General features: G+C 45.0%; 1 protein-coding gene across 2 annotated transcripts in view; it reads right to left on the bottom strand.

Annotated features, from left to right (window-relative positions):
- Window positions 1–9099, bottom strand: part of DPY19L1 (dpy-19 like C-mannosyltransferase 1) — a 95231-nt gene extending 86132 nt beyond the window's left edge. For both annotated transcript variants that reach the window (XM_068973431.1, XM_068973432.1), the window contains exon 1: window positions 8802–9099. In XM_068973431.1, the coding sequence (XP_068829532.1) occupies window positions 8802–9099 (298 nt within the window). The remainder of the gene's footprint in view (window positions 1–8801) is intronic.
- Between the last annotated feature and the right edge of the window lie 6181 nt (window positions 9100–15280).

Here is a 15280-nt window from a genome sequence, read left to right as displayed (position 1 = left end):
CCCAGGCCCATCATATGAAGCAAGAGATTTTAACAAGTTCATTAATCAATAAGCCATTTAAGTTTTAAGGTTATAGCTATGGATTCTCAAGGCTAAGTATTCTCTCCAAATTCCAAACTGCTCTTGGGTAGCATGTTTTGCTTATCTGTTAAACGATTAAGAAAACTATGACACTGATTTTTAATATTTTGCTCTGCTTTATTTAATGACAGTCCCAACCAACCAATCAAAAACAATTCAAAATTTAGTAGTTTCCAAAAAAAAAAAAAAATAGTTATGTGAAGATAAAATGGAGGCTGACAGGTTGACCATAAGGATTTAACAAACAGAGCAATTCCCTAAGTGAGCATAAGCCACCAAAGTAGAACTCTTGCTAAAAACGATATTACGTCTTGGAACATATAATTAGGTGTTGGGACTACTAAATATGTTCCCATTACAGTATCTTTGACAGTTGCCTTAGATTGTAGATCCGAAACCTACAATTTGACAGATGTATCAAACAAGTCAAGATAACTGTTGTTTAGTTGCTAAGTCACGTCTAACTCTTTGTGACCTCATGGACTGTAGCCCACAAGATGACTCTGTCCGTGGGATTTCCCAGCCAAGAATACGGGAATGGATTGCCATCTCCTTGTCCAGGGGATCTTCCTGACCCAGGAATCGAAGCTGAGACTCCTGCTTGGCAGGCAGATTCTTTACTACTGAGCCACCCGGGAAGCCCCAAGAAGCCAAGATACCTTAACTTTAATCTTCGACTTCCCTCAGTGAATTCACAAGAGATGTCAGGCCATTCACCTCTCTCACTTTAGTCTCCTCACATATAAAACTCCAAGAGTTAATTTTTAAGTTTTAGATTTTCATGAAACTTCCAAGGAGATCAAAGATGAGAGGAGTGAGAAATCAGGTCTTTTGTTAGGGACATTAAAATGGAGGAAGTCTTGCTCAGGCTTCAGGAGACCAGGCCTCTGACCTGCTTCTGACCTCCCTGGACACTGCCCAGATTCCATACCTGCCTGCAAGCACAGTAAGTCAGAAAGCACTTTAGATAAAAAAGGGAGTAACTCTTGGAACTCTTGAGCCCCTGGAGGTCTGGCCAACCCATCACTGTCTAACGAAATCCTATGACTCACAAGGTAAAACAAACAGCATCAGTTCAGTTCAGTCACTCAGTCGTGTCCGAATCTTTGCGACCCCATGAATCACAGCACGCCAGGCCTCCCTGTCCATCACCAACTCCCGGAGTTCACTCAGACTCATGCCCATTGAGTCAGTGATGCGATCCAGCCATCTCATCCTCTGTCGTCCCCTTTCCTCCTTCCCCCAATCCCTCCCAGCATCAGAGTCTTTTCCAGTGAGTCAACTCTTCGCATGAGGTGGCCAAAGTACTGGAGTTTCAGCTTTAGCATCATTCCTTCCAAAGAAATCCCAGGGTTGATCTCCTTCAGAATGGACTGGTTGGATCCCCTTGCAGTCCAAGGGACTCTCAAGAGTCTTCTCCAACACCTCAGTTCAAAACCATCAATTCTTCAGCACTCAGCCTTCTTCACAGTCCAACTCTCACATCCATACATGACTACTGGAAAAACCATAGCCTTGACTAGACGGACCTTAGTCGGCAAAGTAATGTCTCTGCTTTTGAATATGCTATCTAGGTTGGTCATAACTTTCTTCCAAGAAGTAAGCATCTTTTAATTTCATGGCTGCAGTCACCATCTGCAGTGATTTGGGAGCCCAAAAAATAAAGTTTGACACTGTTTCCACTGTTTCCCCATCTATTTCCCATGAAGAGATGGGACTGGATGCCATGATCTTAGTTTTCTGAATGTTGAGTTTTAAGCCAACTTTTTCACTCTCCTCTTTCACTTTCATCAAGAGGCTTTTTAGTTCCTCTTCAATTTCTGCCATAAGGGTGGTGTCATCTGCATATCTGAGGTTATTGATATTTCTCCTGGCAATCTTGATTCCAGCTTGTGTTTCTTCCAGCCCAGTGTTTCTCATGATGTACTCTGCATAGAAGTTAAATAAGCAGGGTGACAATATACAGCCTTGACATACTCCTTTTCCTATTTGGAACCAGTCTGTTGTTCCATGTCCAGTTCTAACTGTTGCTTCCTGACCTGCACATAGGTTTCTCAAGAGGCAGGTCAGGTGGTCTGGTATTCCCATCTCCTTCAGAATTTTCCACAGTTTATTGTGATCCACACAGTCAAAGGCTTTGGCATAGTCAAGAAAGCAGAAATAGATGTTTTTCTGGAACTCTCGTGCTTTTTCCATGATCCAGTGGATGTTGGCAATTTGATCTCTGGTTCCGCTACCTTTTCTAAAACCAGCTTGAACATCAGGAAGTTCACAGTTCACGTATTGCTGAAGCCTGGCTTGGAGAATTTTGAGCATTACTTTACTAGCATGTGAGATGAGTGCAATTGTGCGGTAGTTTGAGCTTCTTTGGCATTGCCTTTCTTTGGGACTGGAGTGAAAACTGACCTTTTCCAGTCCTGTGGCCACTGCTGAGTTTTCCAAATTTGCTGGTATATTGAGTGCAGCACTTTCACAGCCTTATCTTTCAGGATTTGAAATAGCTCAACTGGAATTCCATCACCTCCACTAGCTTTGTTCGTAGTGATGCTTTCTAAGGCCCACTTGACTTCACATTCCAGGATGTCTGGCTCTAGATGAGTGATCACACCATCGTGATTATCTGGGTTGTGAAGATCTTTTTTGTATAGATCTTCTGTGTATTCTTGCCACCTCTTCTTAATATCTTCTGCTTCTGTTAGGTCCATACCATTTCTGTCCTTTATCGAGCCCATCTTTGCATGAAATGTTCCCTTGCTATCTCTAATTTTCTTGAAGAGATCTGTAGTCCTTCCCATTCTGTTGTTTTCCTCCATTTCTTTGCATTGATCGCTGAAGGCGGCTTTCTTATCTCGTCTTGCTATTCTTTGGAACTCTGCATTCAGATGCTTATATCTTTCCTTTTCTCCTTTGCTTTTCACTTCTGTTCTTTTCACAGCTATTTGTAAGGCCTTCCCAGACAGCCATTTTGCTTTTTTGCATTTCTTTTCCATGGGGATGGTCTTGATCCCTGTCTCCTGTACAATGTCACGAACCTCATTCCATAGTTCATCAGGCACTCTATCTATCAGATCTAGGCCCTCAAATCTATTTCTGACTTCCACTGTATAATCATAAGGGATTTGATTTAGGTCATACCTGAATGGTCTAGCAGTTTTCCCTACTTTCTTCAATTTGAGTCTGAATTTGGTAATAAGGAGTTCATGATCTGAGCCACAGTCAACAAACAAACAGCACGGTAAAAGTTAAACCAGAGCTGCATTTTTCAATGAAATCAGTTTGCAGCCTGAGATTATAAGCAGGAGCTCCCAAAGCTGCAATCTGAAGTCTCACTGGTGGAGTGGACACTGCCTGGGACCTTTTCCCAACTGGGACTCCAGATTGCTGTCATTTGGGACTTCCCAGCACTGTTTCAAGTCTGGGTGTAGGTTGGCCAAATTTGGTGAGGTATACGCTGCTACTTCTTTCTATTGTTTCTATTTTTCTTTTAATGATTATAGATTTAAATTAAGTCAAATAATCTTCTATTAAAAAATTGAAACTGTTTATTTGTGAGTAACGAGTGGTTTCTTTCATTAACAAATCCTTTGAATCTAATATGAAAGTAAAATTTTGGCAAAACGGTCTTATTTAAAAAAAAAAAACTTTTAACATACTAGAAAACAGTAGCACTCTGCTAGTTATGTAAGTACTTTATGATTAGTATGAAAACATGGGGAAAAGAGTCTGAGCTGCGACATTTGCAGCACAACACAAAGCAGCGGTTACTGTTAGGAAGTAACAGGAAAACACAACGCAGAGCAGTAGCTTATTAGGCAAACTGGAGTTGGTGGGAAAATAAGCATAAATCCTCATTCTTCTCAATTAAAACAATACTCTCAAATTAAAAATCTGTCAAGATGGCAAGTTTTCATAAGTTACTGGCCAAGTGATTTATAAACTTCATTTTAAGATATAGTTGGTGCTACTGTAAACTAGAAGATAAACCCTTGGTCACTACAATGAATCACTCAGAATTTCTGTGACTGATTTTGGTGACTATGCTATTAGGTTAACATTTGCTGCTATGATTAAAATTATAAAATGCCATCCAAGAATCAACTACATGTAGTGAAAGTACTGAAAAACACACTTGATAATTTGTTACTTTGGAAAGGAAGTCAAATATGAGGAAATATGTCAGGCAAACATGAAGATAAATGAGCTCTTAAATGCACTTACAAGGGGGGTGGGGGAGACAGTAATAATGCTAAGAAAATAAAAATTAGTATTAAAGCAAAAATAAAAGTTACAATAGTTGTAGATTTATGCACTCTAAAAATTAATTCTTCTGGTTTTTAAACTTGTTCCTGCTCAAGGACTGCTTTTTATAGGATTAACCATAATGTTTATAAGTAGTGTTTAAGAGCATGAACTCTGGAGCCATACTGCTTGGGTTCAAGTCTTGACCTTTCCACATTCTAGGGGTGACCTTGGGCAAGTTATTTAACATCTGTGTGCCGCACATTCCCCATTTGGTAACATGGGTATGACAATCAGTGCAATGGTAAGGACTGAGTTAGTAGTAAAATGAGTTTGAGATAAGTCAGTTAATCTAAAGTAGCTGGAACTATGCCTGGTACACGGTGAACCGCACATATGCAGAAATGCTATCATCAATTTCCAAGAATTTAGTATCACCCATTTGCTGAAGACTCCCTATTTTAGGTTCCCATTCGGCCCTTTTATGTCCCTCACCTACTTGACATTTGTACTTGGACTTCTCACAAAGGTCTCAAAGGTAACATGTCCAAGATAGAATGAATTCTTGACCTTCTCCCTTAAATCTATCCCCTCACCACATCCCCTAGTCTTCACCATCTCCATGAATCTCCAGTTAATACAACAGACATATCAGATGATAAACGGCAGCCCACAGTCCATGTTGGGAAAACAATAGAAATTAAAAGAAACCTTGGCAAACTTTGTTGTCTGTGTCCACGTTTAAAAGAACGGAGGGGCAGTTATACTAGTTCCAGGGGACTACTGCCAAATAGGAATGTCAGCTCTGTGATAAGGGACATAGATACTCAGATGCTCAGTCATGCCCGACTCTTTTGGACCCCATGGACCATAGTCCACCAGGCTTCTCTGTCCAAGGAAGCCTGTGATGAGGGACAGACTGTTCCTAAAGGGAAGCAGAACATCAGATTTTAAAGCTACTGACGCTTCCTTCCACGTCATCCCACCCGATTCTGATTTGTCTGACCTGTGGCTTAGCTATCAGGATTTTTTTTAAGTTTCCAGGTGACACTAGTATACAGCCAAGATTGAGAACTAGTCTAGTCCAGGCCTCCCATTTTAATATGTGTACAAACTGAGACTCAGAAAAGCTACATGCTTAGCTCAGGCACCAACAAGTTTGAAACAGGTACAGAATCAGCAAACAGTTCTTCCAAGGCTGTTTACAAACAGCATTTTTTGAAAAAGGACAGAACAGAAAATCAGGGTGTACTGTATATTACAGGGTGAGTATAGTACATGATCTTTTAACTTTAAATATTGTGTACATACTGATCCTTAGTCTCCATTTCCCTTTTCAAATTCATTCTCCTCCCTTCTCTGCCTTGTTCCCAGCCCCAGGAGGCTGACTCTACACAATGATTCAGCTGGGCCTCTTGCCAAAGGTCAGCCAGTGAGAGGCACCAGTGGGAGATCAGAGGGTGGGCAGGAGTGTCTGGGATCCCTCCTCTTGGATGATCTTGCCCCCACTGCACAGCATTCCCTGTGAGCTCCGGAGGGAGCCTCCTTTCCATTTCAGGTCCAGAAGTGGTAGCATCTTCCCACTGGTGACAATCCCTGGGTGCTTCAGTGTCCTTTGTGGGTTCCTTAAACCTGCTCATACTTCTGAAAACAGGCCACTTATTAATTCTGTTTCCTGCCAGGACATTGACATACACAAATAGTTTGACAGACAGACACATAAATGTACAGGGTTGGATTTTCACAACTGTGAGCAGGTTTAATGGAACTTACGTTGCTTACTGAAGGTTATATCAAAAAAGTTGGAGAAACACTCATGGTTTTTTTCTACTACACCACTGCCTCCCCTGGCTGATAAAGGGAGCTACTAGGTTGAAATTTCTAAAAATAAACATTTCAAAAACCTTCTTTATGACTGTTACCATTACCATTCTTTATGACTGTAAACAGTGCCTAAAAGAAAGACATGTTTAATAAAACGGATTTTTTTTAACAGAGCTTATACTGCTGAACAGTGGAAAGGGCCACTTTGACAAGAAGTGAGTTTCCCACCACTGCTTTGCACATGTGGACGAGATGAGAGACTAGGAACGCCAAGTCATTCTCTCTTTAAAATGTGTGCTTCTATCAGGGAGAACCAAATGGTTAAAATTTCTTCCAAAACATAACTGAAGCAATTTTTGTCATAGCAAAATACTGTACTAAAAAACCACACCATGTCAGCTCAACTATCACTGATTTGTCGAGGGAAAAGAAGAGTGAAATGAGGCAGCTTTCAAAAATGTCCAAACCCTGCTCCTTTTCATAGGATCTGAAAGTACAGATCCACAGAAAGAACTAAAGATCCCAGGTCCAGCTATTCTCCAGAACCATCTTTCAGCCATCTCTCAGAAACATAAGCTGCCCTATGGCCTCATGTAAACAGCTATCAAGGACAGAAAGTCTCTAGACCTTGGTCTGGTCATCCAACCTCCATCCATCTGATGGCCGCACTGCCCAAATACATCCAAAACTGTGGGACCTTCACTATACCTCCTCCTAATACCCGAACTGCCACACTGCCACAGTAATATAAAATTGTACTTAGGTCTGAGCATTACTAGATCTAAATACCCATCCAATATAAGATTCAAAGGAAACGCAATTAGGAGCAAAGAAAATATGCACAAAAATGGCAACAGATATTCTATGGTTTGTTTGCATAACCTCCCTGAAGGAGTGATACCATTCCATATTTTGCTACAAAGTGGTTAATGTTTATAGCAGATAGTCCAGAAAAAAAAAAGCAATTTCATCCTGTTGTGCATGCGTGCTAAGTCGCTTCAGTCCTGCCCGACTCTTTGGGACCCTATGAACTGTGGCCCACCAGGTTCCTTTGTCCACGGGATTCTCCAGGCAAGAATACTAGAGTAGGTTGCCATTTCCTCCTCCAGGAGATCTTCCAGATCCAGAGATTGAATCCCACGTCTCCAGCGGCTCCTGCACTGCAGGCAGATTCTTCACCACTGAGCCACCAGGGAAGTCCCCTTTATCCTGTCACCAGATATCAAATCAGTATTATGCATGTGCTTTTATAATAGCAACTAAAACTTGTTAAATGCTTAGATACAAACTGTCTCGCCATGCTGTACCCCAGCTCCTTTGAGTTATGCTCCTCAGGACATGCCCTGGAGTAACCAGGGCAGGTGATAATCCCGTGTCATAGAGAAGGCAACACTCACAAAGGAAATAACTTCAAACTTAAACCAAATTTAAACACCTTGAACTGGATCAGGAGCCTCTGTCTCATCCACTGTACCATGCTGCCTCCCCAAGGTGAATTTATCTAACCTGCACACTGACAAGATTTTTCATGCTCACTACTGAAAAAAGAGAAATATATTGAAAATACTGAATTTTTTAAGCTTGAATCTATCACAGAAAAAAAAAAAAGTACCCCAATAGTAATATCAACCTACCTGCACCCATTAAAATGTGTGTGTGATGACTGTGGCTTTTTATAATTGAGTGGCTTCTAGTAATGCCTGTGATCTCAGGGGAGGCTGATATGCTATATTTTATTCCCTGATCTATACTGAACTCCAAATTCTTTGATATCACTAAGGGAATTAGAAAGGACAAAGAGTTAAATAATTCAGTAGCCAAAGTCCATTAATGACATTATATAGGAAAGGCAGAGTTACATCTTTTTACTAGCTGACTTAGAAAAATCAGGCCTATCATTCAAACTGCTGTAACTTGCCTTATCAGAATGTCAATCAGGAAACAAAGGAAATCTGAAGTCGTTCCACAACACGTGAATGTTTCAACTTTATTTTTTTCAGCATATCATTACACATTATCCGTTCGGTCAACGCAGTGGATGGAGAGGAGAGCCGTCCATACCAATCATTGCTAGGTCAGCAGGGTCCCAGCTTGGGCGCCCCAAACACAACGCGACCTGAAAAGTACTTGCGGAGGGGAATCACAAAGTGCCATCGGCGGTGTTTGCAGTCAAGACGAAAAAGGCACGCTAATATTTAACGGTAAGTTTAGCAACTTTCTAGAACAGCGGACGAGCTTTTGCTTTGAGCTCAGCAGAATCGCTTCCAACCCAAAGCAAACCATCCTCCCGGACAGGGGCCGAGATAACGGGAAGGCGGCCGGTCCGCGCCAATCAACAGCGCCTGAGTCTGGTTAGCGCAGACCTGCCAGTTCGCAGCCAGGCCGGGCAGCTGTTGATCTCGGGGCCATTTTTTTTTTTTTTAAGCAGAGACAGAGAGCAAGTAGGAAGGGAGAGAGGAAGGCTGAGCCTGAGGGAGGAGGAGTGAAAGAAGAGGTAAGGACGTCCCAGGAAAAGTCGAAGAGGGTTGCAAACTGGCGGGGACCGACCGGCGGAGCTCGGCGGCGCGGAAGCCGGAGGAGAGCGGAGAGAAAGGGTAGAGGGGGCCCGCGCCTCAAAGTTGCGCGTCCCGGCGGCGCCCGCGCGCTGGGCTGCTCACCTAGCAGGAGCGTGGTCCAGGTTCGGCCGCGCCCCGAGCGCCGCAGGCCCAGCGCCCCGCGCAGCCCGGCCGCCAAGCGCCCCCCGAGGCCGCCCCCGGCGGGTGGCGCGGCGGACTCGGCTCTGGGCCCCTTCCTGCCCGCGGCGCCCTTGCGCCGAGGGGACGGGGGCGCGCGCTCGGGCCCGGGCTCCCCGGCGCCGACATCTGGCGACCCCCTCAGCGGTGACTGCGAGGCGCGGGGCGGCTGGGGCGGCTTAGGGGCCGCCTCCCGGTGCTTGTTCCGCGCCTGCAGGACCATCTTGGCATAGTCGCGCCCGCTCGCTGCGCGCGCCCGGACGGCGGCCGGGAAACGCCGGGCTGGCGGGGCGGCCCCGGCGCCGCTCACTCTCCGGCAGGCGGGCGGGCGGAGGGCGGGCCGGTCCCTCCCCGCGAGAGGGGAGGCGGGGAGAGCTGCAAGGCCGGGCGGCGGCTGCCTGCTGGCGGTGCAGCCGGGAGGCGGCGCCGGACTCAAGCGCCTGCAGCCGTTGCCGCCGCTCCGGTTGTCACGGCGACCGCGGAACGCCGGGGGGCGGGGGCGGGGACACTGTGAGCGGCCGCGGCCCCGCTCCCGCCGCCCCTCCGCGCCGGACGCGCGCTCCCGGCCGGCCAACGCGCACGCGCGGACTTCCGGCGGGGGCGGGGGCGGGGGCCAACCTGGGGCCGCCCCGCGACCCGTGCCCTGCTCCGGACCCGCATGGGGCTCGGCCAGACGAGGGCACGAACCGCCTTCCGGGAGCAGCTGCCCCTCCCATTGGCAACGGCCGGGAAGAAGAAAGGGCCTTCTGGGGGAGTGGGCCGCTGGTGGAAGTTTCGGACCCGATTAAGGCTGAAAGTGGAGCCCAGGGAAGCCCTCGTGGCCCCAGCAGCTCGTAGCGGGAGCGGCTGGACGGGGTGGAGGCTGCGGGGGCGGGAAGGCGCTCGGGAATGACCACGCGGGGGCGCTGTGCGAGCGCTCTGGCGCCTCGGTGGCCCAGCCGCTGGAAGAAGAACCTAACAAAGTAGAGCCCCTGGATCACGTTACTCCACGACGTGTGGCCTCCCAGTTTAGATTGCTGCTGAAAGCAGCTCTCTCGCTAACAGATGCGACAAGCAGGGCAGTCTGATTTAAAATGGCATCAGAGTACCTCCAGGGGAGCTGATAAGGATCGAGACCCAAGTGTGTTCCTGACATTAAAACTGAAGAACCGGGGTAGGAGGTGACAAAATTTAATGGACAGAGAAGAAAAAATGATCAACAAGTGTGTTCTGTTAGTTTCAAATGCTGTAACCTTGAGGCTTGAAAGAAAGCAGAAAAACTTTACTTGCTGTTAAAACACAAAACTAGTCGAAAACCCATTTTTCTTTCCCTTAGCAAGCGGAAGGCATGACTGATGGGAGCCTAGGAAAACTAGGCAGATCCCAGTCACCCTTCTCCCGCCACCCCACCTTTGCATTCTTTGCACAAAACCCTACAGCCACGTGGATAAGTTCTTTCCTTGCAGTGTCCAGTGGACTTGTTCCAAAAAATTGTCCTTAATTTCCAATTTTGTAAATGAAGCCACATCATTATCTCCGTTATAATTCCAGGTGCTTCACGTGGCTATGGATCCTTGCCCTTAAGTGTTTTTGTCCAGTGATTTCGTTATTTAAGGAAGTTAATATCAGCATTCATTCACTGTTATGTCTTTTTAAGGGCAATTATTTTGTAAAGGGGAAAAAATTGCCATGCTAACTAGTAATCCCTCATATTCTATATTTTGTGAATTTAAATTTTCATTTGTCTTTCATCGAAGCAGGGAACAACTATTCTTGGACTCTTTTAAAAAAATTATTGAAGTGATATTACAGAAATCTTAGATTCTGAAATAATGTGTCAGATGATCCAGTGTGCTACCCTCTGGATTCAACTGGTACCGTTTTTGCCAGAGAAAACACTTGTTGAATGAATGAATGAGTGATTGGGGGAATGAATGCAGGGGATAACAACCAGATGAAGGTGGATTATGCTGTGTTCTGCAGTGCGTCTGACAGTTACTCAGTTCCAGCCCTCCTCTCCCTTGGTCTCTTAATTTCCAGAGGACAAAGAAACTTTACTTCTCAGCCTCATATTGTCCCACAGAGCCTGACTGTGAAAGTTTGTTAAACTGAATTAAAAGAGGAGCACCTGTTGTTTAAGACACACGCAGTGGGTTTTGACCAGTGCTGAGTCCCTTTGCCAAGTGGAGAATCCCAGAGAAAGGCAGTCTGGTGTATTAGTCAAGACACAGGCTAATGATAGGCCCATATTTCAGCCTCTGGTCTGACATGTACCAGCCCTAAGACCTTGGCTAAGTTACCGGACCTTTTAGAGTCTCCATCTCCTCATCCCTAAAATAAGAGTAATAAAGATGTCTACCTTACAGATCTGTAAAAAAGAAATAAATACGACAGTGTATGTAAAGTGAAGTCGCTCAGTCGTGTCCGACTCTTTGCGACCCCATGGACTGTAGCCTACCAGGCTCCTCTATACATGGAATTTTCCAGGCAAGAATACTGGAGTGGGTTGCCATTTCCTTCTCCAGGGGAACTTCCCAACCCAGGGATCGAACCCGGGTCTCCCGCATTGTAGGCAGATGCTTTACCGTCTTCCATCAGAGTAACTATTCAGTAGATGTCCAAAGCAGTGGATGCTGTCTACAGAGGATGGTAAGTCCTCTGTCCTCCCAAAGACTGAGGCTGACAGTCCAGAATGGATGTGAAGATGCAGGGGAGTAGAGTGCGGTCTGGGCTGCAAGTTTCTCAGCTATCTGAGCAGTTGCTCCTCCCCTTGAAGTTCCCTGCTTCCCACAGGTTCTTTACAAATAAGGACCATCTTTACAAATAAGGACCATCTGGTGGATCCTTACGCTTGCATAAAATGGTAAGCAACTCCTCTTACTTCTCTCTCCCCTCCCCCAAGAAAGAAGGCTGCTTCACACAGGGAGGGTGGTAGAGCAGAAAATGGAATAGTCATGAAGGTTATGTGCCAGATTTCATTTTGTTGAAATGCACAAGAGCAGGCAGTGCAGTGTATTCATATTCATATCTTTAGGCTAAGGACTGCCACATAGTGGTGAATGCTGGAGAGATGCAGAGAACTGAAAGCTGCACTTAAAAAAAAAGTGTGTTGTGTGCTGATGATCCTATGAATTAATTCAAGATTATAATGAATATAGATTAAGTATTACAATTACTGACCAACTTTAATGTCTTTTTCCCCAGGAGTTCCAGATGTACTGGGAAAGTACTTCCTTATATGACCTTATAGAAATACTGGATCAAAGCAGACAAATTCTGAGGAGAGAAACCCCACAGAGCAGGACTTCCTGGTGGTCTAGTAGCAAGGGGGGCCTGGGTTCAATCCCTGGTCAGGAAACTAGATCCCTCGTCCTGCAACTAACACCTGATGCAGCCAAATGAATAAATAAATACGTTTCTGTTTTTGTTTTTTAAGAAAAAGAAACCCCACAGAACAACCACACGTGAATTCCTCATCTGGTCACCAAGGTATAAGCCCAGTCCTTTTCTTACTAAAAGCTACATTTTGTACATTTGAAATAAAACTTTAAATCAAAAAAGTAATTTTGTAAAAAATGTTGAGGATGGAGAAATAAGAGATTAAAAGAAGGAAATGAGCATAGAAATAATAAAGACAAGTAAATGCCCCCAAATAAAGTTTAGCAATATTATAGAGACCAGGGAAATACTGTTAAATGAACCACAAAAAGTAAAATTTGGCCAAAGGAAGGCTGCTGGGAACCAATTTTCTTATTTGTTTCCACTGGCATTTTCAAAGCCCTATTAAAAGCCCTATCCAAATTTCCCCCTTTTCCTCTCACTCCCTCTCCTACCCACAGAGTGAGAGCAAAGGAAGAATCTTGATCGGGCATCTACTTCTCATTTCCTTAGAGTAAGTCACTTGATCTCCTTTTGCAGAAGTGTCTGGGGCTCAAGTTCTAGATTCTGACAGCTGTGTCCCTCAGTGGTTGCTCGTATAGAGGAACCTGTGTAACCAAGGCACACTTTACAGAAGCCTAAAACGGGTGCAACGAAGTACATCTGTATAACATTCAACTTTCTACAAAGCTCCAACATTAACTTGTCACTGTGTTATAATGTATTCCTTTAGGCTCTGGTGAGAACAAATGTAAATTGCTACTTTATTGCTTTTCAGATTTTATCTTCTGTCTTTCTGGTAGCTGACCTTGTAATTTTAACTGTTCATACTCCAGTGAGTGTTTCTGGGAAACTCAGAAAGTTCATCATTAGTCCTAGTTCCAGTGCATCATCCCTCTTACACTGTTGGTGGGCATGCAAACTAGCACAGCCACTGTGGAGAACAGTGTGGAGAGTCCTTAAAAAACTGGAAATAGAACTGCCTTAGGACCCGCACCCCACTCCAGTACTCTTGCCTGGAAAATCCCATGGACAGAGGAGCCTGGTGGGCTGCAGTCCATGGGGTCGCTAAGAGTCGGACATGACTGAATGACTTCACTTTCACTTTTCACTTTCATGCATTGGAGAAGGAAAGGGCAACCCCCTCTAGTGTTCTTGCCTGGAGAATCCCAGGGACGGGGGAGCCTGGTGGGCTGCCATCTATGGGATCGCGTGGAGTTGGACACGACTGAAGCAACTTAGCAGCAGCAGCAGCAGCATGACCCAGCAATCCCACTGCTGGGCATACACACCGAGGAAACCAGAATTGAAAGAGACACGTGTACCCCAATGTTCATCGCACCACTGTTTATAATAGCCAGGACATGAAGCAACCTAGATGTCCATCAGCAGATGAACAGATAAGAAAGCTGTGGTACATATATACAATGGAGTATTACTCAGCCATTAAAAATAATACTTTTGAATCAGTTCTAATGAGGTGGATGAAACTGGAGCCTATTATACAGAGTGAAGTAAGCCAGAAAGAAAAACACCAATACAGTGTACTAATGCATATATATGGAATTTAGAAAGATGGTAACGATAACCCTGTATGCAAGACAGCAAAAGAGACACAGATGTATAGAACAGTTTTTTGGACTCTGTGGGAGAGGAAGAGGGTGGGATGATTTGGGAGAATGGCATTGAAACATGTATAATATCATATATGAAACGAATCGCCAGTCCAGGTTCGATGCAGGATACAGGCTGCTTGGGGCTGGTACGCTGGGACAACCCAGAGGGATGTACAGGGCGGGAGGAGGGAGGGAAGTTCAGGATGGGGAACACGTGTATATCTGTGGTGGATTCATGTTGATGTATGGCAAAACCAATACAATATTGTAAAGTGATTGACCTCCAATTAAAATAAATAAATTTATATAAAAAATAAAGTAAAAAAAGAAAGAAACACTCCATTACAGAGGGGCATGTCTCCCTAAAATGCAGTTCCTATTACTGAGGGCTTACTATGTCCTTGGTGTCTTAGTGGATTTTAGAGACATTAAAAATTCAGATAAACTCTTCATCCCCAAAGGGCTTGCAGTTTAGATGGAGAGGCAGGGTAAGCCAGGAGCACATTTGATTGTGCAGGAGAATGTGTGATTCAGAGCCTAAGTACTGAAAGAGTTACAAAGAGGAGAGACCACGTCTGACACGATTTAGGAGCTTTCAGGGAGCAGATGAACCTTGTCTAGGCATTATTGGAACAGATCTTGCTTAAACAGAAGGAAGCTTGGAAAACATTATAGACAGGGAACAGCATGTTTCTGAAACCCTTGTGTGCCTGCCCATAGTAAGTGCTAATAGGAACATCTTAAATCCTTTTCAGAATGAGGAAGGGAAGAAACAACTAATTTAAGGAATAAATAGATTAAAAAGACTGGAGCATGAAATGCTTAGAGTGCTCACACAGGGATTCTGGGTCCCAGAGCCCCCAGATCTCTCTGCAACTGAGCAGACTACTTGCTAAAGGATGCTGAGCATTCCTGCCCCCGTCTACCCTCCATTCCACCACCCCAGTGCCCCACAAACACACCCAGGTGGACTTAGAAACACTGGAAGCCAATGAATTCCACCATTCACCTCTAATTTGGGCAGAGACTTGCTAGTATCCAACAGGACTTTGCTGACTCATAGCCTGAGCCTCATGCTCACCTGCCTCCGGATGCAGATAAGATGGGGGATGGGTTCATCTGGACACTGAACGGCCAGTGCTTGAGCCCATTCTCCAGGATAAGCAACTGAATATATCACACAACTTATCTGCTCCCTGCTAAACTGTTTCCTTGCCCCACATTATCTTGTGCTCCCTGAGGCCGACAATCCATCCCTCACACACTCAGCTCATCTCAGTAGTCTCAAAACCTTGGCTCTTTTTAGAGGTCCTTTCTCCTACGACAGGTTCATTCCCTCATTAAGGCCACCCCCTTCTTTCCTTGGATCTCCTTTCTGCCTCCAGAAAGCTCCTCCGGGGCCCTTGCCATCTTTGCCTTTCGTCATTGCTT

Source organism: Capricornis sumatraensis, chromosome 5, assembly GCF_032405125.1.
Source record: "Capricornis sumatraensis isolate serow.1 chromosome 5, serow.2, whole genome shotgun sequence".
Lineage (NCBI taxonomy): Eukaryota > Metazoa > Chordata > Mammalia > Artiodactyla > Bovidae > Capricornis > Capricornis sumatraensis.
The sequence above is the reverse complement of the archived record's forward strand: the minus strand, read 5'-3'. Positions and strand labels throughout refer to the sequence as shown.